Genomic DNA, 27233 nt, shown 5'->3' with positions numbered 1-27233 from the left:
GGCTTCAACCAGAGGGACACTAAGTTCAGATCACAGAGCACAGCACCAAACCTTTGCACAAAAGCGTGATGCCAAGCACCCAGAGTCAAAGCTTATGAGAAAACCCACTATTCTAGGAGATTATGATAGTGAGTGGTGGAGTGATGGGGAGAAGAAAGACAGAAGGACAGAACCACAATAGAGCCTGTGCACTGACCAAGGTTCCCACTTTCGTGATGCATCAAAGAACTGCACGGGCAGAGTGAAAAGTCAGCTGTGGCTTAACATAAGTAACATGCAACTTGGTTTACAGGACAGATATTTTTGTTAAGAGGCCAAGAACATGCTCTCTCACTCAGAAGAACTATGCAAGCAGAGGAATCGGGAAAGGCAAGGCACAGCTAAGATATGAAAACCCAGTACATCATCAAGCCTGGAAGCATTTTGTGTAGAAACAGTGGCACTAACACTTCCAGTCTAAAGGAAATGGCAGAGGCACATAAAACTGGAGAAAAACAAGAGTTTGTTTTGCAAAACAAGAATATTAAGTAGAACATAACAATATACTGCAGCAGCAATATCTGAAACCTGGTTGACTGCAAATTCAAAAAGCCCTGGTAATTTTGTCATTAAATGATTTAATTCAGCAACATTTAAGGTTCTGTACCTCAGCCTCTGTCAAACAACAAAAAACAAAAGCCACCACAACACTAAGAAATTTCACAGTAATTCTGAACAATGACTCGGAATACCTATTCTGTCTCAAACAGCCTACTAATTAAACTCCCTTTGAGCTCTACTAACCAGTTTTTCTAGTGCACAGAGGAAAGTAATTTATTACAGACCGGAATACAAAATTTAATATTAACAACACAACCTGTGTCTGCAGCACTTTTAATCTGATCAGCGAAAACATAAATAAAAGCTGCAACCTGACAGCTAAGAAGGTTAATCTGTAGTAGTTAGATTTCCGTAGATTACTTTACACAGCATCTGGAAAGATGCTGAGAAAACTAAAGCCACTTTATCATATTCCAAAATGTGCTACCTATAAAAATTTTGCTATCCATCAATACTTAGACTGCAGTGAGCCTACTTAAATTTGCTTCAGCTTTAACAGCAAACTTTCAAGAAATTTAAAACAAGAGCAGGAATTTAAGTATGTTTCAAATGTTTATAAAATTCCTTTTAGGTACTTGCAGGTAATAGAGGTAATGAAAACTGCTTAAAGTAGAAAATATTATTACTTTGTTGTTGTGCATGTACTTAGTTCTATCCCTTAAATGTCTTGCTAATTTTGTTGAGAAGAGTATCAGCATGAATATGCTCCTCGAATTTTCTCCAGACTGAAAAGCAAATCTTTTCCTTTTAAAGGTGGCAAATTTCACCTGTATCAGCCAGCACCTTCTCCTATGACACTATGCACATATATGGCACTGGATGTATGGTGTGGATGTCGTGACTAGAAGCCATTCTTGCTGGCTGACCACCACTGAAAACAGGGCAGGTTTTATGATGCACTACTCTTGTAAAAAAGGCTTTTCACAATATCAAACATGTAGGTGGTAAACAGAGAGGGAAAACATACATATTTCTCCTTTTGTTTCCAGTTTGGCAAAGTACCTAAACATACCTAAGCTAGAGCAAATAAGTACCACAATGCTACCAATAGACAAAATCAAGGTAGCAAAGTAGCTATTACAGTGTAGTAGAAAGCATAAGGGGAAAAAAAATGTTATCAGTCAAGCTCCCAAGCTGTTCATGTTTGGGGTTGGGTTTTTTTGGTTTAAGACAAAGTGGCCTCCAGAGCAGGAAAGTATTTTAAAAAACCGTAGAGAAATAGGAGAAAGAGATGCATTGGTAAATAGAAATGACACAGATACAGCACATAGAAGAACAGAGGAGTCTAAAAAAGGAACTGCTGGAGAATACTTCTTCCTTGTTAAATGCCATATCTTCTCATGCCCTACCTACCATCCTCACAACAGGGAAAGTCAAAACACCCCCCACATCTAACCAACAGCATCCTAAGGAACAGGAAGGTGGCCTCATTTTATGGGTCCTAGAACGCTGTAGCAAGAGGAAGCCTGTTGATATCTAATTTAAGGTGCTTTAAAAATCTGCGTGAGCACAGTTGTCTGTATAGGGCAGCAGGCACATTAGACCTTCTACCACAGAAACAGCAGCCCCTCTAGTACAGCAACAATTAATCATACTGGCAATACTGCCATTTGTTTTGCTTGCAGGTGAGTATGACACAGCTTTTTGTCCATCTGCTTTTGCAACACCCCTTAAAAACCATCTAACTGAAAGAAACCCCCAGTCTGGGCTCCTGTGAATAAAAGTAATAAAAACATTCAGTTCCCCCCCCCCCCCCCCCAAGCTGATATATTCCACTGATTAAACAGATGCTGTGAGAGTCATAAGAACAGCAGTACTGGGTCAGAGCAGAGGTCTGCTTAGCCCAATATCCTGTCTCCAGCAGCACCTGCAAGTCAGTAACTTGCACTGAAATTCCTAGCAGGGACAAGTAGGAACATCTGCAAAATCAGTGACAGATCATGCTCAGGAAGAATGGAGAACAGCAGTTATGTCCAACAAACCCCAGCAATGAGTCAGCCAAAGCAGAGACAGTGAGAAAAGTCAAAGAAATGGACTTGGACTTCAGCGACACGATGCTTTCTTCCCCTCTTTCTCTACTCTTTTTAGAATCAAAATCTCACAGGGATGACAGGGACCATGGCATCAGAGAAATGGGAAACATGGCACCTGGGCAAAACCTGTCTAAACAGGCATGCAGAGATGCAAAAGGGCCTGAACAAGACCCAGGCTGTACCACAAATCGTTTAAGAAGTCAGAGGCTGCAGTACCCTATCAATGACCGCTGCGGGAACCAAGCATAGGACATGAAGTAGGATGCTTTTGAAATCCAAAGACGTATGCTTGTCTGTTGGCAAAGGCTGAGCATCAGAGCAACTGCCAATAACTGACACATTACTGAGAAGGTTGGTTACCAGTGCTGACTATAAGCACGCAATTGCCAGTGAGCTGCACACAAAGGTTGTTGGGACTCCCAGTTCAGGCAGCAAGAGAAACTATCCGTTAAGCAGGAGAAAAGAATAAATGGTGCGCAGCATTAAGGATGTGCAGGTGTAGGAAACAGTGGTAAATCCCTCTCTCCATCTCTTCTTGGGCATAACAACGTAACGTAACCAGAAATTAATGCCTCTTAACCGTAAGTAAAATTAAGATGATACCCTAAGTTTCAAAGCATTGGGATCGAACCTTTGAAGTTTTCTGGAAGCAAAGGAGAAGGAAAGGATTTAAGGCCAGGCAAGACCTCCATGCAGTAGATATCCCCAAAGGAACTTTGCCCTCTACAGATGGCAATCTCACTTGACAAACAGATAGAAAACAGGTTGGCTTGGTCATGTAAATGGGTCCTTGCTAAAGTCACAGTTAGAATAACCCCAAAAGCAAAGAAGATATGAAGGATGGGGTCCAAGTGGATGGAGTCTGAAGAGGTACTTTGTTTCATCAGTATAGGGACTGCACATAAACTGAGCTAGCAGAAAACAGAGGAAAAAAAATAGGAGTGCCAAGGACATACACTCCCATGGGCAGCAGATCCCAATACTGATCTGAAGGTCTCAGGATGACCATTCCCAGAAGTCAAAGTAAAGATGATTTTGCAGGGCTCTTCTGGCATTAGAGAAAAACACCTGCATGCTGGGAAGTCAAGTGATGATGAATCAGCTCTGCAACAGAGAAGGCCAAGAACTTCCTGGCTCACCAAGGCTGAGAAACAGGTACTGCAGGCAGGTCAAATAATCCTCGTCACAAGTTTACTAAACACCACCTTAAAGCCAAAAAGCAGCTCCTAATACAGCATTGGTAAAAAACAGTCTTGTGAAAAGAGAGATCAGAAGGTCGACCACTTTCAAAACCATTTAGACTGGTTTTACACAAGCCACTTTTGCTCTCGGACAAGTTGTCTAGCAAGAGCCCTGGGGAGACAGGCAGAGTTGACAGCCGCAGCGTGGCCATGCTGCTCGTTGGCATGGCTGAAGGGCAGAAGGTCTTGAGTAGCAGGGAATGGATGAATGCTGGCAAAGTCAGCTTCAGAGCCCTGACAGACATCTTGGTGTGCTGTCTACTGCTGCCCCAAAAGACCCTGCCTCAGCTGGAAGGTAGTGCATCATCGGACACTGCTGCCAATCTACCAGAGCTTTCCTGCAACTCTCTCATTCCTTTCCTCCCTTCCTCCTTGTCCTCCTTGGGCTAAAAGGAAAGAAAAGGAAAAGGGTTATGGCCAGAAGCAGCTGTACATGAGTGCTGATGCATGGGGTCTGTGCTTCTAGAGGGAAGAGCAGAACGAGGGAAGAAGGACAGACAACACTGGAGGCTAAGGGTGGACTCTCATCAAATAGAGGGCTCCACGAACACAGCTGCATCACCTGGCTGTTCCCTGGCAGACACTTATCTTCAATGCAGATGATACAAAGGATGGAAAAAAGCCTCAGACTAGGAGGTCAGCAGACACACTGAAAAGCCTCATAAATAACCTTATAACTGGAAATCATGATTTTGTAGACGTGGGTGTGCTTGTACTGTTGGGGAAAGCCATACTGCTTATCCTTCCTCACTAGACTTGATGGGAAGGTGGTGTTATTTACTCAAACCGAGCAGTTAACACTGCGAAGAATAAACTAAATATGCATTAAAGGCATTTAATACACTTCAGAACAAGCTCAGGATTGAAACTGCTGAAGTTAATTAGAAAGCTCTTTCACAGCACAAGGGTCATGCCTCCTTGCCCCAACACTCATTTCAATTGTTTTTTTCCAATAATCAAGAAATCAAAATTCTTTTGTTCGCTGGCACAGAGTATGCACCAGACGACTGCAGAGAGACGATAAAGAAAATGACGGATGCAAATTTGACCGTTTTCCTCAGCATTTAGAATAGACATCAAACCATACCAAACACATTTTAGAAATCCAGCACTAAAAGACACTCACTACTGTTCCTGTGTTCCCTCCCCCACAGTACTAATGAATTTAGTTCAGATACTTAATGCAAATGCTCATTTAGATAATCAATATTTGGGGATTGTCTTAAATCTGCAGCCCTTAGAATAGGATATGCAACACTGAAATTAGGTTTATCTCTGCTCAAGAACAGAATACACTTCAGGAAATAAGAAGCTATAAGAATAAAATAACTAGGCTACCAAATTAAGATCAACTTATCAAAGGTCTTTAATGACATTGAGCCATATATTTAGTCTTTTAAAAAATAATTCTAGATTTTGTTTAAAAAACTCTGAAATATGTTTGTTTTTTTCATGTTTTCCAGTATTTTATTCTCTGCATGCAACTGGAGGTACCAGACAAAGTTTATAACCAAAAATTGAAGCATGCTCTGTATTCCATCTGATTCACAGAAAGAATCTTCCCCCCCTCCCCCCCCCAACTCCAAAACACATTATTTTAGACTTCTGCTTTTCTGGGCACTTGACTTTCAGCTCTAGTTGTACTATATCTGACCACTCTTTCCTTACTGCATTTTGACCATGCACTCAACACAAAGAAGTAACTGCCATCATACAAATGTCCCGTACCTACTAAAATACAGTAAGGCCAATCTACAAGTCACTTCCTAAAAAAACTAATGTTAATTCGGTATTATTTTTCAGACAAAAGCACTCTAGCAGAGTACTCTGCTGCATAAATATTTTTCTTATTTCAGCAAATATTAAGTCTTTTGCTTTCAAGGAAGTCAAATGTAGAAAACTGCACTGCTTCTTACAGAGATACCCTATACAGCCAATTTGAAGGGCACTACTGAATATGGCCTTCAAATGCAATCAAACCAAATGCCAAAATTATGTTCACTTTGTAAATGGTGAACACTACAATACATAAGTTTTGGGGTTTTTTTTTCTGTTCTGAAGGATTGTGTTAATTCTCATCTACTACTGGAGGAAAGCAACTGCTGCTAACACTCAGTCTAGTCTAACAAGATCTATACCAAATAAATGATCAGAGATCAGTGACTAGTTACCATTGCTTTACAGAGAATTACTAAAAACCCCTTCCAAGTCAACAAGGGAATAAACTACCTCTACAAGGTATTTTTCTCCTAAACCCTGTTATTAGGTGGGCTTATGCCATGAGGCATGAGTGTTTACATACTTTCTAAAGAGTTTAGAAGTCTTATCTAACATAATCCCTACATTCTATAATCCTATCTGTTTAATGTATTTTAAGTGGGGAAAACCGCTGGAACCAGTAATATCTCAAAATGGAAGGCACTTGCAAAGCACAATCAGTGAATTGGACATCAAATGTAGAACAAGTTTATGCTCAGATTAGACTTTCAGTCATTTAGGATCAGGTAACTCAATGCCGGGTTTCACAGTAAGCTATATTTATCTGCATATGGGTAATTTTTTTCTTCCAATAGGAAACACTTTTGGCCTGCCCATTTATAAAAATTCCTAGAGAAAACATATACAAAACACTCATAGCCTTTGTCTGTGAAATCTGCAGTGAATACAGGTTTTATCTACAGGTTCTAAACATAAACAGATGTGAACCATTTCCCTTGAATGAATATTCCCCCCCCGCCCGACAAAGCAGCACAATTTTACTAACATCTCTGCAATTTCCAGCCTGAGTCTTTCAAACGCAAACTTAATCACGCAACGGTTACCTATTGTCATGAACTGTATTACCAAAAGGCCTCTTCCCTCTAATTAAATTTAACCATTAATCCTGTTTTTGTTTTGTGTCTTTCCATTATGATGAGCTTTCAGAGTCCCCCTTCGATCCCAAGATAGACACCGTGACCTCTCGCTCATCTACTCTATCAGGTATCAAAACCTCCCATTAATATACGTAAAGCTTAGCTGTTGCCCGCTGCAAACACTGGGCCAATACTAGAAGACGCCTGTTTTCCTTAGTAAACTTAAGTAGTGTTTTATTGCTACTGCGCACTTGCCATCAGACTCAAGAGCTTCCCTCCTGGGGAGCCATACTGTTGGGGAACATGATCGTACGTGGCTTCCTTCCCTCCTGCCTCCTAGGGTCACCATCACGGTGTGCAACTAATGGCTTCTGCTCCTGAGGATACAGACCTTCTCCATCCACTACTTTCAAAACAGTTACCGATTCCAGATGCTGAAATTAAGGCTGCTTAATTAGGCCCCAAATTTCAGGAAACTCCAAGCATGCAATCTCTGAACAGCACGTTCCAGACAGAAACACCAGTTCAGCACCATCATGCACTGAACACGCTTGGTTAAATAAAAAGCAAAGACCCAGATTTTACAGCAGCACCTTTTTGGTATGTGCTGGTAAGCTGCTCATTATACAGGGAGACAGGAAAAAATAATTTTCATAGAGGGCAGATGACACCAACTTAATGTAGCATGGACATACTTCTGGACCAGAAGGGGTTCATGACAGCTCGCTGAGAGCACAGGTAGAGCATCCTCTCCAGGTTAGGAATTTACTGGTTTCTACAGAGAAATGAGCATTGAACACCACTTACGTGGAAGATATTTTCCTGTACTCTCTCATAATGCTGCATTATTTCTGATGGCCGTTTTGTAAGCTTTTGGTTCTTGGATCATATGGTTGAACATCCAAAGAGTAAGGAATGGACAATCTGTAACTTCTAGAGACAACTATAGGTAAAACAGTATTTCTTTCTCTCCTAACATGTGACAACACACAGATGCTACTGCTTTGAGTCAATAGCTTGCCTGTCCTGGATTTTCACTGGGATCATCAATATTTATATTACACTTACAATGCCACAATTATTTCTGAACTGCAGTTTTAATCTAAGTCTGCACCAGTCCTATAAATACCTGAAATTAAAACAAAAGATGTAAATCTTTGTGCGTAATCTTAAAGGAATTGCAAATTCAAAAGGAACAATTTAAGAACAGAGTTGCATTTTGGGCAGAGGAGCAATGAAGTTCCTGATTATGCATGCAAAGAACATCAAATTGTACCACACAGCAGGAATAAGCAAACTCTGTCATAAGTTAAGTGATGCACAGAAATCCTGTATCAATAAACAGCCTGCTTTACAGTGCGCCTGGATCACTGTACGATACTAAAGATTATTTGAGATCCAAAGATTTTAGATACCGATCATTCAACAACTCGCAGATCTAAGTTTTTGTGTAGATTACAGAGAAACAAAAATATAATTCTTAACAGCTCAGCTAAGGCCACCTAATCAATTAAAAAAAATTAATAACAAACATTCCCTTCTCCCACACACAAACTACGTCAACAAGGACAACTCACTTGGCCAGCAGCAATTACAGTGTCTCTGACGGACACTACACTGACTGGATCTTTTGTTTTCAAACATGGGACAAAACAAGTTCAGCATTTCTTCTCTCAAAATTTTCTGATGAATTCAGTCCTCTCCTTCCCCAAGTCAGGAAGATATTTATCACTGGCTTTCTTTGGACAAAATAAGAAATAAAGAGCATCTGCAACACTGTATAGCTTAGCATCACTTGTAAGCGCTGAGCCTCACATCCATCTGAAGCCGTAGTCTTCCTCCGTGAAGTCACATCCCTTCATCTAACGCTGCTCTAAAATGTTTATGCCATTTAGGTTTTTTTTTTAAACTCAAGTTCCTTCTCATTTTTTGAGAGCAGCTGATTAAACCTGAACAACTGGGTTGTTGGACGAAATATGCTGTAGCTATGAAATGGTACAGCAGGGACCAGTTTCACTGTTAATTTAAAATGCTAGAATTAATTAGGTAGTGTAAATGAAGAATTTAATAAGCACACTTTACAACCACAAGTTCTGCTTTTATTAAACACCCCTGCCAAATGAAGGCAACCATCTTCAGTCTGTTTTTCCTTGTCTCATTCCCTTAAAAATCTCTGCAGTGAAAAAAACATTTTTTTTCTATTGCAACCCCTCCCCCATAATTAAAATGTATGCCTGACTTCCATCTCCTCTTTCAAGTCATTAGCATCTTTTAAAAATGCTACTGTATATCCTGCCTGTTCTGAGAAGCTACCAAACAAAACCGAAGTTTACAATTTTGGTTTTGAATACCAAATTAAAGGCTGTCTTAGAAGCTGTCATTCCTATTCAACTCAGTACGGTGTACTACCAAATTAGCATATTTTTTTAGTAAAGGAATATGCTTGTTTAAACATGTGTCTTTCCAAAGCGAGGGGTAACATCACGAATCAATTTTCTTAAAAAACCCTACTACTGTTCTAAGACTGCAAAGAGACTTGGAGCAGATGATTATACCTGACATATATTGTTTAATCCATTTTAAAATTAATAAAAGAGTTCAGACCATAAATTCTCTCAAAGGGATCCTGTATGTATAACAGACTTTGTTTAGCTTTGAACTCATTGAAAAAAGTATTTTGGGATCCTAAACATTATTGCACAAAATCTGTGCAATTCCTTAATAGGACAGGGGAAATCAAATCTTTTACAGGAACCAATTCAATCCTATCTAGCTTCAGAAATACATTCGAGATTTTCTAATACGGTTTTGCTAGAGTAACTATTTAATGATGACTTGGTTTATGACCTTTTCTGTTTTTCTTGAAGCAACCTCTCTCTGCAGCTTTTTATTCTGGCTTTCCTTGATTTACCCGGTATTTTACCTTAGCGAGAAGGAGACCAACTTATTATCTATGAAGACAAGCTATATTTTTAATGGAAAGAGCTCCAACATTTGTTTAGAGGCATACCACAACAGCACACGCTTAGCTAAGATTTATTAAAACCACAAAACTTTGAACAGAAACAATGAAAAAATCCAAAAGCAGACAAAACCTAAATTGTTTCACGCCTTCACCAGTTCAGCAAGAATAGCTTAAGAACTTACTATTTCTTCTGCAATATGGCTTTCACTGTCAAAAAATCTACACTGATTTTTAATAAGAAAAAAGCAGAGAACCCCTGAAGAGCCAGTCATTCCTGTAACAGCCTACTGGCATACTTCCACCCCTACTCTCCCAAAACCCATAAAAACCCAGAAGCCTAATGAAGAACACACTTACATGACGATCCGGAAAGATGAGCTGGGTATGACCTCAGTGCATTTCCATTTTGTTACTCTGAATGTTCTAAGAACCTTTAAAAACATGGACTGCTTCTGGCAGAGGACTGCATTCAATTTACTAACTCTGAATTCAATGTGAGGAATGAACACGCATCCTAAAATTTAGTAATATTGCACAATGCCTGAAAACCTTGGCAAATTAAGTTGTTTTCAAAAATGGCACAGAGACTTTGGGGGACAATTCTTTTTTTTCAAATTTTGTTCTTTTATACTTTTATCACTTCTTAAAACAACATTTAGGCTCCTCATTTAGGGGTGATGTTCTCAAAGCATCTAAGTTGGTTTTTTTTTGTTTTTTTGTTTTTGTTTTTTTAAGGATGGTTCCTTTAAATTATTTTACTGATCAAAGATTTATGCACTTTGTACAGAAAGAAAAAGCATAGGCAAAACACTACCCAAGAATGTGTCAGAAGATCATATAGCAAATTTCTCACATCTTCAAATACAGAGACAAAAGCCTGGAGATGGAATGAAACAAAACGAATACTGTTCCTAGCCGATGAAGTAATGGCTCCCCGTCCAAAGACGGCCAATTCTCTATGAAAACAACACTGAATATCTGAAGTCTTGAAATTATATTGCAAGGAAATCGCCATGAATTTGAACGATATGGGAAGCAAAAAACTCGTGAAATATAGGACCTGTCATGATCAAAATTCAAGCTAGGCATACTAGACTCCTGCAGATGGGGGTTAGGTATTCACTTCTGCCTGAAATAACTGAAATAACCTGCAATTTAGTTTCTCAGATTTTTTTCAGACTAAAAGAAAAACAACAGTCTGGAGCTAAACTGGTCTGGTGGCAGATAAAGGGTGGTATGTCACACTGGGATACTGCGCCAGCTATACTTATAAAACAGGAAGACTTCAGTTATTTGCATTGAATTTTGGGGGGAGGGAGGTTATAAGCGATTTGTTTTTCTTTAAGTAGAAAAAAGTAAAGAATAAATAAAAGTCAATTCCATTTTTCAATCTTCTTCCTTTTAATACCCCTGAAGCTGTGGCCCGATCGGAAGATATATTAAAATAGATACATCATGGTCAACGTGCTAAAGAAAGCTCTGCTGGACTACACTTCTGTGGACTTGAGCTGCCCTGCAGCTACTGCTATTTGTTATGTGCCTTGTGTTCAACCAGAACATTGCTAGATGTCAGGAAGTAAATAAAAAAGAAGCATTGCATGTTTAAAACACTAAGCAGATCATCCTAATGCTGCCAATACAACAGCTGCCAGGCTGTTATGGAAGTAGGTATGAAAATTTGTGTCTTAATTGCTCATCTTTACATGGTGCCTCTTTCCAGAGAGCACGCACCCAAGTTGCCAGGAGTGCATGTGAGAGGAGACGGCTCCTTTTGTGGAACCCTTTCCTTCCCAATGCGGCTGCTTTCCGTGCTAAACATAACAGCACTGGTGATGCACTGAACAGCAGTGAAATTTCAGCTGTTCCCCACCTACAGTGCGAGTAGACACACAACCTATAAAAGTAACCTATAAAGCAAGCTATAAAAGCTGATTGTTCATCCCATCATCACCTTGTGCATCAGTGAATTCCTCGCTGTGGCAGCAAGGATATGGAGTAGGCTAGGTACATCTGCACCCATCCACACCTCCTCTAGCAATAGTGCAGACATCTCTCTTCTCTTTGAGGTACTATCTGTAATGGGAGGCTTTTCGTATTCTGAAGGCACCTACCAATGGGTGTCGCTTCATGCAGAAAAGGATCATGGCAAATTAAAATGTTTTCAGGGAAGAGTTCGTTAACCAATATCCAGAAATGTCCGAATGAAATCCGGAGCAGTGACTCCCAACTACAGACCACTGCTGTTCAGAACACTGTGGTAAATAATGCTGTGATGGGCATGCAGAACCACCTTGACTTTACAGTGTTGTTAATAAGCAAAAACTTGATGAAGGTATGGTGAGGTTCAAAAAAATAGTCAGAATTAGGAACAGTCAGCTGGCTACAAGCCATTTAGACTACCCTCCTACAACTTAAGTCAATGATAAATAAAACTCAGAATGATCAGGAAAGTAATGACATCATCTGAGCTCTGCTGCAAGAAGCAGCACACTGTGTAACACACATGCAGACTGGCAATGTTCATACTTCCCCTCTGATCTGTAACGGAGACTGAAAGACGAAGGGCTTCTTACAGTTGTTCTAGACGCAGCATGCATCACTGAAAACTTACAAGGTTTACCACCTGAAGAAGTTTACCAGGGTATTTGCAGTATTCCCTGTGCCAAATACTTGCAATATAAGCACAGAGGTTCTGCTGACCCCAAATGTAAACTGACCCTGATGCACATAAAGTCAACAATATGAAGCACTTACCTGTAATTTTGTCTCTCACGAGCTTGCAGGATTCGATTTCACCAATGCTCCCAAAGAGACTCCTGAACTCCTCCTGGGTCATGTTCTGGGGTAAATAGTTGACTATGAGGTTGGTTTTGCTGTCATCTGTAGCAGCCCCTGTCTGCATGGGGGAAGGGCAGTTTCTACTGTTGCTGGAGGGTCCATTGGTTGTATTGGAAGTAGGGCCATTCGACACCTGAGGCTCCATGGTGCTAATTATCTATCAAAATAAGAAGAGAAGGGAAAAAAAGACACCCTTAAGTTTCATAGATACAATAGCTATTTTTAAAGATACTTACAAATGAATAAGTAGGTAGCATTCATGGCCAATTTAGATACTTCAACAAAAAACCCCGGCTTGATTCCTCTGTTATTGTTGCAAAGTAGGTCACGCTAGTCTTCGGCTGTGAGCATATACTAAGATGCAGTTAAAAAACCTTCTTTTTTTGTTAATGCGAAGCTGATTTCTGCTTTCATCACGCAGCCATTTTCACAAATGTAAATTTAAACCACATAAATTTAATTATAATTTAAGGTAATAATCATAATTAAAATTACAGTTCCATTAAATCAGATGCAGTAAGTGTATGGCTCTATATGAAAAGGTAAAATATTTTACCTATTTAATAACTGTATCACAGAGTGCAATGACAACAACATTAACCAGGCACAGTCGATCTGCAACGTGTTGTCATTCAGATTGCCTTCAATTAATAAACTCAGTGTCCCAAGACATACCATTTACTGGTTCCAGTGATGACCTATATTCTCCAGTTGTATTTTTCACTAACAAACTGACACCTCTTTAAATAATAAAGCCCTGGATTTGCAATCTTCAGAGATACAAAGGTCTTCAGATATTTACTGGAATCAAAAAGGTTTAATCAGAGAAAGGCTTATCAGGCACAGGTGCAGGCTGGAATTTTAACAAGCGCATCTATCTTGAAATGTGAAACTCCAATTTTCACAGAAAAGACTCACATAGACCTTTCCAAAAAATGACAAATAAGAATCCAGCTTAGCAAAGTGCATGCAGGACAGTAGCCCCATTGTCACCAGTGCCACCGGTCATGTGAGTAAAGCTGCCTGCATGTTTATCTGCAGGCTGAGGACTGAAGAATGCAAGTTTTCATCTGAAAACTGCAGAGGCAGACAAAGGAAGCAGAAAAACCTGGGTACTTCAAGCTTTTTCTATATAGGTATTTGCCTCTGCTACGGCTTCCAGCCTGTCATCACTGTCACCAGTGCTGACAAGGGAAGGACATCATCTTAGTCTCAAATCTGGGTAAGATACAGCAATGCAAATGGTGGCTTTTGCTGTCTACTGTGACATTTGCGATGTGCAGCTTCACTGGCATCTCCTCTCAGAGAGCATCATCCCTCAGACGGGCTCAGCCTCCCTCCACCGAAGACTGAGAGTCAATGCTGCAAACTGCTGCCCCAGGCAAGAGACTCCACTGCCCAGGGACAGGGACAAACGCGGGGAGAACTGAGGGCTAAGACACCACACGCTCTGAACCTTGTGTTCATCCGATCCTGTAATTACTGTAATTACTCAAGACTTAATTTGCTTTCTTTTTTAAATCCAGGGAGGTACGCGTTGTGACAAATTAGGCCTGTAATTCAGGAGGATGGGGGAGACACACCAAAAAAGGGGGGTCTATTCTAAAATTAACTGCATGAGGGTGGTTCAGACTCTAAATAGGTTATATTCCGGTCAATTCTATTTTTATTTATTTTTTAATTGAAATGCTTCAGCATTAGGTTAATGCCTCATGTAGGAAATAACCCTCTTTTTTATCAATGGAAATAAGTTTTGAATTACCATTATTTTTTATTATCAAGCCCAGGAATAGCTACTCAGTTTAACAATTTTTAAATAAAAAGCAGCCTTGCCACATTGTGCTTAACAGAAAGGCCTTAACCCACACAGCAGAATCATTTTGAAAATAAACTCCACAAAAATAGTAACTTCTTGAAAGAAATCGGCACATCCAAACCAGAATCCCCCTGCCAATTTTACCAGCCACGTGGCACCGAGCGCTGCTGACATCCTCTGCCAAGCTGTGCCAGCCCCATACACTCCTCCTTCAAGACTTTCCCTTTTACCCGGTATCAGCCATGCTTCCTTTTTTCGATCTGATTTCATACATGTATTTACTCGCACATACTACTAAATGCTTCAGATGCTGCTAAATCTGTTCAGCTCGGGATTCCAGCTGGAAGATCATCCTTTGGTCTCTGCACCTCCATGACCCCCCCAGCAGACACAGACACCAACTCTAAGCTTTGCTAACAGCCTGCTGCGGGGTCAGGGTTTTGCACCCCAAGGCTAACACGCTTCAGCTGAGCACAGTGTGCTCCTATATGCTCTTATCTGCATCAACTTGATTAAAATTGGGGGCAAAAATTCCAGTTCTGACAATAAGATACAGTCAGAAGACGAGTGAAGCAGCTGACATGGTTAACTGCAGCTTTCCGCGTGCATTTAAATCATCTGACCACATCCTTTCCAACATAAAAAAATCCACAAGGTAAACTGCAATTTTAGGGACTGATCCTGTCCTTCTGAAGCAGACAGGAATACCACACCACTGGTTTCAGTTACAGCAGAAGCAGGACTTCAGCACAATGCTCCGAGGAAGGTGCATCATCTATTATTACCAAAGGACACAAAAGCTATCTGTAATTCCCCATGATAAACAATAACCCTGGATCTTTTAAAATCTGTGAAAGAAAACAAAATTCAAAAAAGGCTTGTGTCCTACTTACGCATTTTGCAAACTCTTTTTAGTTACATTTTCAGCATGCTTACCTTCCACACCAAGCAAATAAACAGAATTCAACTCAGATATTTAACACATTCAGAACATTAAGATTAAGCTGCTCTGTAAAAATCTGGTTTTGAACAAGTAGTTTTCCTCATTAATACTTCATCAAAATCTCTTGGCATAAACTAATGTTGCACCAGGTGCCAGGTTTTCTTCCTAGTTACTCTCACTCAACGCCAATGAGGTTTTCCTGATTTTTCAATAGTAGAAAGGAAAATCAAGGCACTTACTCGCCCTTCAAATTATTGCAAAGTTGTAGGTTACTGAAAATCTATTTGCTATATATATAAAAGAAGTGAGATAATGGATAGAGACAAATGCTGAAGTATTATTAAAACCAATTCTGATAAAATATTTCAGATAAAATTATGCAGTTAAAAAAATTACAAGTCTCCATTTACAGAGTGATTTCTGTGCAAAAGCAGTTATGTACCAGAGCTTGCATTCAAAGTTCTCATGGGCACAAAGGAATAATACTTATTTTAGATGTACTGACTCACATCCCTAGTGAAGACTTAAATTATTAATGGTAACGAAAAGGTAAGTCCTAGCTCTCCTTTCCAAACATTCTGTGCTCTCCCATACACGTCTAAAGCTCAAATCCACTGTTAGGAGTTCAGTGTGCATGCACTGGGACATTAACTGTCGATGACTGTTTTTAACATTAAAGTAGCTGTTCATCCCACATCAGTCAGCACATTACATAAGAGTAACATTATTTATTCAAAGAATACATTTCAACATGCTATTTGCTGTTTTTTCTATCCACAACACTAAGATTTAGATTTTTTAATTCAATACCTGTACCACAACATGAACATTTTTGAAATAGATATTCTAGTGTCCTGGGCACACAGTTAACTTCCATTATGTTTTAATTACTGGTAATAACTTATTTTCTTAACACACGAAAGTGTTGGGCTGTAACCAAATTCTACAAAAATACTAAAGGAGGCTATAAGTCTAACTCATCAAGGGCTTATTTGGATAAGGGCAAAAAAAGATGTGGAAAATCCAGCAGTGACTTAACACCAACATTATTTTTTTTTTAAAACAAGATATACTCTTATCCCTTGAAGACTAGTATTAAACCTCTATACATGTCACTTAAAATTAGCAACATCTCTATGTTTTTGTAGACCTTCTCTGAACTAATTTAGGCAGCTACTACTGGTCTTGAAATATGACAGTGCAAACGTCATGTGTGATGCCATTCACACGCTACTGGTATAAAGAGGCATTTTCTTTTGGGTGGTTGTTTTTGGCAACAACTTGCCAGACTCCCAATACTGCAACACCATGTTCTATATACAGAATAACAGTATCTTTGAAGAAGAATAAGCTGCAGTAACTGTTGATAGACATTGATAATTTAGCTACCAATAATTTGAATATTCTATCTTTATAACATTGAAAAAAATACTATCTGTGACAGAATTTAAAGACTGCAATTTTGTAAGTTGAAGGCAACCCATATTTCAAATTCTGGATGTATTTCATCAGACTGCTACTTTTAAAAATGTCTTCTCGGTGTACTACTTTTCTCAGTATGGTAATGTATCAGCAAAGTACGAGGTATTTTAGTTTGACAGATTTCACAAAGAAATGCTTTGCTGCTTGGGAAGACAGCATAAGCTTTGCCAGTGTTTTGCAAAACACTGCTTACCAAAATGCTTGGTATAACCCCTCCTACAAAGTATCAGCGACAAATAACCATTATAGCAACTCCTACATTACAAATAATGTTTCAGAAATACTTCAGTCATATCTTCATGGTTTGTTTTTTTGTTGTTTTTTTTTAACAATTAAATTAATTTCAATTTATTCCTGCTGAAATATTAGCTCCAACAATAATGCAAAGAATACCTGTATGTATAAACACAACTATTACAATGCTTAAACAAGCTAGAGTAACTGACATTAATCTTCACTTATTACCGTAAATGTGACATCCATCTACCATTACAAAGCACAGTTAATGAATCATTTAGAAAACTACCCACAGACTGATTAAGACAGCGTTATCTCCCTATTGCATACATAAGCAATAGCCAATGGCTCGATAAATGTAAATATACATGCTTCATATTTACCAAATTTGTTCTCAGCAGTCTAAAAGAAGGTCTGTATGTTGAACTGAAAGACTGTCACATACGTATGCTGAAAGGAGCTCGTATTCAGCAAATAATTAGCACCCATTCTTGTTATCTGAATTATGTATACTCTACTGCCCATATTTCACAATAAACAGAAATTAATTTATGTATGAAAAAACCAGTAACAATTAAGAATCTTAAGAATAAGTGTTATTTATAGGCACTAAAGAGAAGTGTTTTTAAACATAACACAAGCAATCATTTCCTAAAATCAAAATCTGAAAAAAATACTAAAAATTGCAGAATTCATGCAGACATATCCACTTTGAGGACTCAGAAGTCAAAAAAGTTATCTATAATGAACTGTTCACAGCACCTAAACATCAGGAAAAGTGATCATGGTAAATTACACCTCATGAAGAATTCATGAGGTCTAATTTTATATTTTTTCTAAGTGTTCATTAATGAACAAACTCAGAACATTCTCCCATAAAAAAGAATTTAGATAGATAAAGTAAGAGCTTTGCATTATTTAAAGAAAGCTCTTTAATTAGCATTGCAACTTGTTTGCTTTTACAAGTGGAAACAAATGGTGCCATGGCAGAGGTCCCATAGCCATCTCCTGAACAACGATGACAAAAGGAGAAACAAACAAAACCTCTCAAAGAAAATAAACGTAGATTCACAAAGGTTTTCCTTCTATAATGAGAAACAGGCTTTAACTCCCAGCATATCTGCTCTTTTGAATGGAAGCCAGCACAGCACAAGCCTCCGTCCCACAAGAACTTTCCTGCAGGTGATAAAAACCCCATTTACAGGAGCTGCCTGCCTGATCCATCCACTGCCCTCCCATCTCCCGATCTGCATGTGAATAGCCATGCCAAAGCCAGAAGGTCGGTCCATAGGTATGGAGTGGAACATACAGATACACCCAAGACCAGATCCCTCGGCCCCGGACCAGCGGCTGCATGCCCCCACCCCGCTTCTACCCGCAGCCACTGCTACTCGCTTCAGGGGGATTAAGCCCATCCCTACGTCTTTGCAGAATAAGGCACTGGATCATAAAATCTTCAGGACAGATCATGTCGTCTTCCCATAGAAGTGTTAAAAAAAATACCGATTTTAAGTATTCATTGGTTCAAAACCACAACTGCAGCCAGAGCTAGAAGCAGGTGCACCCGAATCTCACATACACATTACGTGGGCTTCCTTCTAACATGACCTTAGGAGAGGCAAACGATGCTCTGTCTGCAGCTCCAGTACAGATTTTCTTCTCTAACACAACTGTCAAATTTCACTGTCAATTACATTTTTATTAAAGCTTATGTACTGCACAACTAGACTTTGCTATTATTTACCTAATAAATACATCATGAACATGAAATAAAGGAGGAAAATGAAGCTTTTGAGTAAGTCTGCCTGGAGGCAAATCCAATATCCCAGAAACAAATCATTATCTAACCCTCCATATTTTGACATGCTCCCCACTCATATGCACTTTTACATGCTCCACCTTTACTTTCCTTCGAGTAAAAGTCATATTTAATATTTTAAATATAGATATAGCTGAAAGTCTCAGAAAACTAGCTGTCTCTGGCTCTCATGGCAGGGATACAGCCTTTCTTACAAAATATTGGTTTCAGAGTGCGCTGCACTCAGGTTGAAATGGTGTTCAAACATTTTCAGTAAGTTTGCATAATTGTACAGAGCACGCAAGTGATCCATATGGAGAGGACAACAAACGCATTCATTTTAAGAGGCAAGCTTCAGTTCAAATAAATTTATCCTGATCTAGTCCATTACAGACTTTTGTGTGAACATGCTAAAACAAAATATTCTGTCCCCAATCTGCAGTGAAATGAATGCAAAGTTCATTGGCAATATTACTTGTTATCACAGCAGTGCCTGAAGGATATAACTGACACCAGCACAAAGTTGTGCTAGATGCTGTACAAATGGGTGGTTAAGGGCAGGGATTGCCGCTGTACCAACACAGTGACAAAAAAATAGAAAGGCAAAACCTGTTATTTTTATTCCAAGTTTTGCAGAAGGGAAAAAATCAAACCAGAGGAAAGTATCTAGGCAAACTGCTGAAGTTATACAGGAAGCTGTGACAGCTCCATAACACACCACCATATCCTCAAACCTGGCTCAGTGATAAGGTCACCACTCGTAACAATTTTTTCAAAAAGCCAAACAGTATAATGATGCACCAAACAGTGGGGGGTTTTTTGTGTGGTTTTTTTTGTGGTTTTTTTTTTTTGTTTTTTTTTTTTGAGAGAGAGAGAGTTTCAGATAATTATGTCTTCTGTTTCCATGAAATGTAGACTCTACAGTTTTGCATTTGATTTCAAGGACAAAATGGAATGAGTGAGGAAAATAAAGGAGACACCTAAATAAGTCACAATCATTTCAACGTCAATAACTACTAAGGTATCAGTAGAGGAAACTACTGAGAACTACATATCCAATAACCACACACAAGATAGGAACAAATGCATCATATCACACACTTCATATGGTCTCTGACTCTTCCTGGAGGTACTCTGGGGATAAGAAATTGAAGGAGGAGAACTACAATTAGCATACATAGAGCTCAGCACTCCCCAAAGCCCAGAGGAAACACACAGGACTGGGAAGGAGATACATGGACAAACACTCCATGCACAGCAATTTCTGGAAAGCACGATAGAAGTGCTGCACTGCACATTTGTAAGGACAAAACATTCTTCCAGAAGCAGAATATAGTTATAGCTCTATCACATGTATTGCCTCAACTCACAGTATTAGAGGTTCTTCATGAGCTTCTACTGGGCTTAATTTTCAATCACTGTTCTTGAGAAGACTACAGAGAAATTACGCATGTTTGAAACCTCAGAGATGTTTGGCTCTATTCTTCTGTGTTCTCCAAACATCTTATGAAAGTCTACAGCAAACATGCTCAACAGCACTAATGAAACATTAAGTGAGGAAAAGTAGTATAACAGGTGATGGTCACAGAAGTTTCCTACTATCCCTGTATCAGGGTCATCCTTTTTACTAAGACAAACTGACTTCTAGAAAGCCAGCCAGCTATCCCCTTCTTTATTTAGATTGGTTTCACCAGAATTTGCTTGCAATCATTTCTGCCATTAAAGATAATTTACATATGAAGATATAGGAGAACACAGCCTTGATTTCACAGCATTCAAACACCACTCTGGAACACAGCTTTGGAGAAAGCCATCTTCGAAAACACCCAGAGAGGAAAACGGATGCGTCCCCACTCTATTACATGGGTTACACAATTAGCTCAGGTTAGAACCCCTTACAAGCCCTCGTGTCCCACACGCCACGGACTGTGACAAAGGCCGGTGGTGGGGAGGCGTCCCACTTCTGGGCCAGGACACGGCCAAACGGCTCCTGCCCACCCGCGTCCCCAGGGGTCAGCGGCCGCCTCTGCTCAAAGGTCTGTACTGTTTTTAAACCAGAACAAAGGCTACACGGTCAGGCTCTGCCGTCTGAAGCAACATCTATTTCCTCTTCAATCGCCCTTCTACTTCTCCCAAATTCGTACCAGGCAGTTCTGTACCTAAAGTTTTACAAGGGCTTTATTTTATTTCATCATTCTGGGTTGCTCCTTATTCCCTCCTGGCTTTTCATCTGGATCTACTACTTGTTCTTTCAAGCTGCATATGAAGGCTAAAGGAGTCTGAAAAAACAAACAAACAATCTCATCAATAAGATGAGATCTTTCTTTGATTGATGCTCCAAGCCAAAATGTGATGAAAACATCCTCTTTCTCCATGGATTGGATTTTATTAGGCAGATACCACAAAGGCAAGAGGTCTCCCAGTGACTGCCTTGTCCCTCTTGAAAAAGGGACAGTGACTAACAAAAACCATATTTAAAATCTGTGCTACCAGGATGATAAAAAGAAACACCACTGAAAACATTTAAGTATATGAGGCCAACCTTGAAAGATTGGAGAGGGTTTCTGAAAAGCCTGGATACTAGGTAATAATAATAATGATACTACAAGAGCATGGTAGAGATCAACATCCAAGACAGATCTTCAGTCTAAAGGACGTACAGCCTAAAAATACACTGAAATGAAAGCAAAGGAAATTGTGAAAGTCTTTTTATATTTTTGGTTACTTTCTGAATGTTATTTTTAGCTCAGAGTTTTGTTTCCTAATCACTACCTACTTGTTTACTTTACTGACTGTATTACTGAGTTATATATTACTAATCGGTAACTGGATTATATTACTGACTTGGGAATATGTATGTTGCACTGTGTACTGACACACAGATTCCCACAGGTACGTACATGTTCATGTAAGAAGCAGACAGCTGCAAGTCTTCAGCTGCTGTAGACCTGTCACAATTCCACTTTATGTTTTTCCCTTTAAGAAAATAATCTAGAATCATTTGCAACCTGAAAGTTTAGACAGTGAAAGCTGTATCGCAAGCCATACTGAAACCTAAAAACGTCTACTTACCAGAAGGCAAAGCAAAGCAAGGACAGAGGAAGCTCTCTGTGAAGCCTAAGAACATCCAGCCCCCCACCGCTGTTATTTCTACTGAAGTTCTAGAAACAAAAGCTACAATTTTCAGAAGCCCTTAAGCAATTTAAGATTCATTAATGTTCACTGCAATAGGATTTCAGCTCCTAAGCTATAAGTTCTTCTTCTGAAAATGCTGCCCATACATTTTTCATGCAGACAGGCTTATATTAGGCAGGAATGGATAGCTTAGCAAAACGCACACCACAACCAAGATGTTTTAAGGCTCTGTCCTCAACAGGACCTTAATGAAGACACACTGGTAAATGCAATTAGGAAACACTAATCAACATGTGTACATCTCGACTGCTGGCAACATCATCTCTATGGATACTGCTGCTTGCAGGTCTAAGAGATAGACCCCAAAATAGGACTTAGCAGAACACCACAGTTTCCATCTCCATCATCAGAAATGTTACCTTACTGCAAAGCAACAGTGTACTCCTCTTAAAACTGAACTGGATTGGTAACGAAAAAGAAATTTACATCTTTTCCACAATTCACTTGTAAGTCTACAGCCCTCTACCACATTAATATTACTTATGGAAATAAACTTTTCATGAAATATAGACATTCCTGCTTCTGTACCATACCCATGGGAGACACAGGTACAATGAATTACTCCAAAGTAATGTGGCCATCACCATCTTAAAGGTCATGAACAGATAATAAAGTTGAAGACTTGAGAAATTTCTGGTGGAAAAATGATCAGAAATGACCTTCTAGTACGCAGAGGCAGCTGCTTACTCCAATGGTCTCACAAAAGAAGTATCTACACAATGGCTTAAATGAGAGTAAGTTTTAACGTACTGTATGGGATAAAGATCTCAGTAATACTTTACTTAAATTCAAACGATCTCATACATAAAAGCATCTATGCTAAGCTCAAAGACCCACTACCATAGATTAATAATATATTATTCATCAATAAAGGACAAAATATCAAGCACATATGCATGTATCTGTCATAGATCAGGCTAACAAATCCTAATGGTTTATCCTGGACATAAACTCTATTAATCTCTGTGCTAAGGAAGGGAAAGGTGCCACAGGCCAAATCAAACACCCTCCTTATTCCAATTACTAAGATGCCTCCTAAAATTTCCAAATGAAATCATATTCTAATTCACCAAATTCTTATTCAAATAAACAAACATACCCTCGAACACCAAGAAGTAATAAAAAAAAAAAATCTTTCAAAGCACCTCTTAAAAAAAAAACCGACACAAACCAATGAGCAGACCTCACGGATAACATACTCCTGATTAAAACACAATTCCACTAACGCACCCCACAGGAGCCCTGCCGACACCAGCCCCTGCTCAGATACAGGCACTTGCAGACAGGGTGGGACTCCGGCCACCCCAGCTGTCCTGACTCAAAACCCATACAGTACATTTTGCTTAGATGTCAATAGGCAACTGGAAAAATGACAGCATTATTAGAGATTACTAGGCAGAAATGTCCTAACAGTCTGAACATGTAAGAACAGCTTCCTTGAGTATTAAAGAAGTCAAAATAACCAAGTTACTGTCCTTTCTACTGGCTACCTTTCCCTTACAATACTCAACAGTCATAGGCAGACGCTTTCAACTCAGAGCTGGATCCACTCCATCTGTGTGTTTCACCTCAAAGAAGGGTAACTTGGTGACAGAAGTGACATTGTGTCAGTACTAAAACTAATATATCACCTAAGCATCCCTGACCACTGAGGCATTCAGCCTAGGTGTCCTGGTCCAGCCTGGTGTCGAAGCGCTGGAGGAGAACATGGCTCCTGCAGCAGCCGCAATGCCTATGTATGGCTGCAAAGCTTCTTGATAATCACAAAGAACATCACACAAATAACATTAATTTTTGCATATAGCAAAGACTAACAATGGAAATTAAACTCAACAATTTCTACCCCAGTGAGCATCTACATTTGTGAACATTTCTTTCAGTAGTTGGGTAATGACAAGCACAGACAATAAAAAAGGGATTCTAAAAATATACTACTCTTTCCCTGGATTAGTGTGTCTACAGTTAAATATAAACTGTGCTCTATAAATTATCAAACACAATGTCAAATTCTGCAGTGCACTCCGGAATCTCTCACAGAGCACACGAAATACAGAATGATAATTTTGTCCTGGCCCAGTTAGTCTAAAGAACAATATGCTACTGTGCTAGATCATGGAGTTAGTTCCCATCAACGGTCACACTAAAAATGGCCACAGCTACCACCGTAGTTGCGCACTGAATTTTTCAGGACCCTCTGCATCAAGCAAAGAGATTAATTCCCTGAACAGCTGCTCTCACAGGAAGGGAATCAACAGCAACATTGCCACAGTATAGCTGGCACACGCATATTAGGAAGAATTTCCAGCATTCACGCTTTCTGCTAAAAATCAACTTCCCCCTACTCATCTACTGCCAGTAACTTCATTTGGAACAAAGATATACAGGGAACAGTATTAGAACTATTTTTATTTAAGGAGCATTTGTTTACATGCATTATTACTTCTACAGTGTCATGACTGTGCCTTATGCTCTACAGAAATAACAGGATGAGTTCTTTGCCCATAAGTTCTTTTGCACATAGTAAAGCAAGAAGTCACTGACTACCGTTCAAACATCAAGGATGACCAGTGGAAGAATAGAAGTAGAGCAATTAAGTCACATTTACAAACTCTTCAATCAAGTAAAAAAGCCAAATACCCCCAAATATCTCTGATCCCAAATGCAGAACGTGTTAACGCTTCACCACAGTGTAGTGACTTAAAACATGGGTTATTTCATGCTGTTGAGTCATGACTTTTATATTATCTAACATCAAACTGCTTATGGCTATGGGAGTCTACATGTCAGCTTAGGACTGAGAAAAGGCACAGCCTCCTCCACAGATTAGCATTCAAATCAGCAAAAAGGTTTGTTAGTATTTTGCCTCTGTGGTTTTCTATGACCCTCTCAAACCAGAACTACATGAAACAGGTTGACTTCCACACACCTTAAGCACATCATAGACATCAAGAGTTTAAATTAATCCACATATTAAACAAAAAAATCTCCAATGCGAAACCTTCTGAGGAAGTTTAGTCTAGCAATAATAATTCTCAAAGTCACAAATATCAGTTTTGCTTTTAAGAGCAGTAGAGAAACATGGCCGCCTGGCAACTGTCCTGATCTGCAGCAGGAGAGACAAGGGGACAGAGTCAGTTCCTGGAATTCCACATCCTCGCTGGGCAATGGGACATAACGTTGCAAGAGGAGTCGGATCTACCTTAAATTGTAAATTATGAGCATTGCTGTCTTTGCTAGTTTTCCAGTATGCAATAATGAGAGATTCATAAGGGGAGGAAAAATAAGAAGGACAAGCTTCCTTCATCCCTCATGTCCCTACAAAAGCTTTTCAAGAGCACTTAACCTGGGAGTAAACACTTCATAGTGCTCAGAAAAAACAGTCGGCTACTCCAAACGAGCACACATGCAATTACAGGCCAACGCAGAGGGCCCAAGCGCAGTGCAGTTACCTGCTCCAGCGGCAATCTTTTGGTCTCGACATGGAGGGTCAGATAGGACGTTCTCGCCAAACGTCCCTCAGGAAGTAAAAACCAGAGGGAGCTGTTTGGTTTTCCTTCCGCGGCTCGGTGAACGCACCCGGGTACGCAGCGAGGCGGCTGGATCTGAAGGACTTACACTACTGGAAAGGCTCCAGTGGCATTGCTGCCCTCTGCCAACACCGAAAATCACTTACGTGGACAGAGACGCATTACACATGGAACCTTCCTGAAGCACTGCGAATGACAGAACCACCTCCTATAGCCATTTGCGTCTGTTTTGAAACAAACATACATTATCTTATCACCTTTACCTCCACGAGCTCCGAATGCTCAAAAGCCAAATACGCGACCACCCCATTCTGAAAAACACCGGTGCATGGCTCCAGACTAGGAAAAATACCAACCATTATGTTTAAGAGCTTTTATAGCAATAAAAAAAGTTTAATATTAAATGAATAAAATAATTTTTTTTTAAGAATTCAAGGACATATAATTTCCCATCACAACAGCACCGCTGACGCAATTGCGTGTGCCTTGGCAACAAAGGCGTACTACAGAATTTTATATACATCGTGACTCTAAATATTGTCAAAGCCAGGCTTGTGTTTTACTGTGCAACTAAATGATTTCCAGAGAGGACGCACAAAGGTTTAGCTATCTTTTTTGTAATTATTTTTGTCCTTAATATTCTTTTTGTCCCATTTAATTAACGATTCCTAACTGGTTTGCAGCATTTCCTGGCTTTTACATATTTTCTTCGTGGAGGTGAAAGTCCTCATGTAAGACGCAGTCAAAGGCAGAACAATAGGTAAGGCACACTCTCAGCTTCCTCCTTACTTTTTGGGGCCCTAAAGAAGCAATAATGCATTAGGAGCTCCAGAACAGTTAGGGAAAACAGATTATAGTGACAGAAGATACAGATCAACCTAACACCAGTTCTATTCAGCCAATTCTTAATTAATTTATGCAAGCAATGTAAATGCTACAAATAAGACAATGTTAGGTGGTTGCAAAAATTAATTGCATTCTTATAATCTCATCTGAAAGTATTTCATTTCTAACACCGATGTTCCAATGCTATTGCAAACTCTGTCTGAATATTTAAATAAGTAAACAACAAACAAAAGGTCTCTTCTTCAGTGCCACAAGCTATCATCCAAAACTGGTTATAATTAAAGGTGTGAACAACAGAGTAACAAACCTGCAAAGTCAAGGTTCTGAGAAATTAATGGGCATCACACCACTGCACCAGTTCAAATTTATCACTCATTATCTCCCCGACTAGCACAGTGCTGTTTCACATATTAGTGCCTCCTTCTCTTCCCTCCAAGCCTTTCCTGCCTTTTCTAGATGGCTAATTTTAGACAATTACTGCCTCTGACACATTGAGACCTTTTCTCCCTCCTTTCTTCTTCTTGCTGTAAAGCTAGTGACCTACAAAAGCCCCCTGCGCCTAAAATATTCCAGTATTTTAGAAAGTAAAGATTGATCATTTGAAGGGAAAAAGCAAGGAAGCAAACAGTCTTTGAATATCCATTTCTCCAACATCTTCGCTTTACATTATCTCAAACGGTTAAACGTACTCAAATGCAAAGGCTAAGGCAAGGTACAGCTCCCCACTAAAGAGTATTTTTATTAGGATTAAATCTATTGTACTTGTTGAATTGAAACACTACCCTCCTCTTTGCAAAATTCTTTAGAAAATGAAAAAATGTGCCTTGCTTTTAAAGTTACTTGGAAGTCCTATGCTG

General features: G+C 39.5%; 1 protein-coding gene across 9 annotated transcripts in view; it reads right to left on the bottom strand.

The window, feature by feature from the left end:
* ELAVL4 (ELAV like RNA binding protein 4) overlaps positions 1-27233 on the bottom strand; it is an 83667-nt gene that overhangs the window by 31008 nt on the left and 25426 nt on the right. For all 9 annotated transcript variants that reach the window (XM_030033453.2, XM_030033449.2, XM_030033447.2 and 6 more), the window contains exon 2: positions 12449-12689. In XM_030033453.2, coding sequence (XP_029889313.1) covers positions 12449-12689 — 241 coding nt within the window. The remainder of the gene's footprint in view (positions 1-12448; positions 12690-27233) is intronic.

This window comes from Aquila chrysaetos, chromosome 12 (genome assembly GCF_900496995.4).
Source record: "Aquila chrysaetos chrysaetos chromosome 12, bAquChr1.4, whole genome shotgun sequence".
In the NCBI taxonomy this organism is placed as follows: Eukaryota; Metazoa; Chordata; class Aves; order Accipitriformes; family Accipitridae; genus Aquila; species Aquila chrysaetos.
This window is presented reverse-complemented; position numbering and strand designations above follow the sequence as displayed.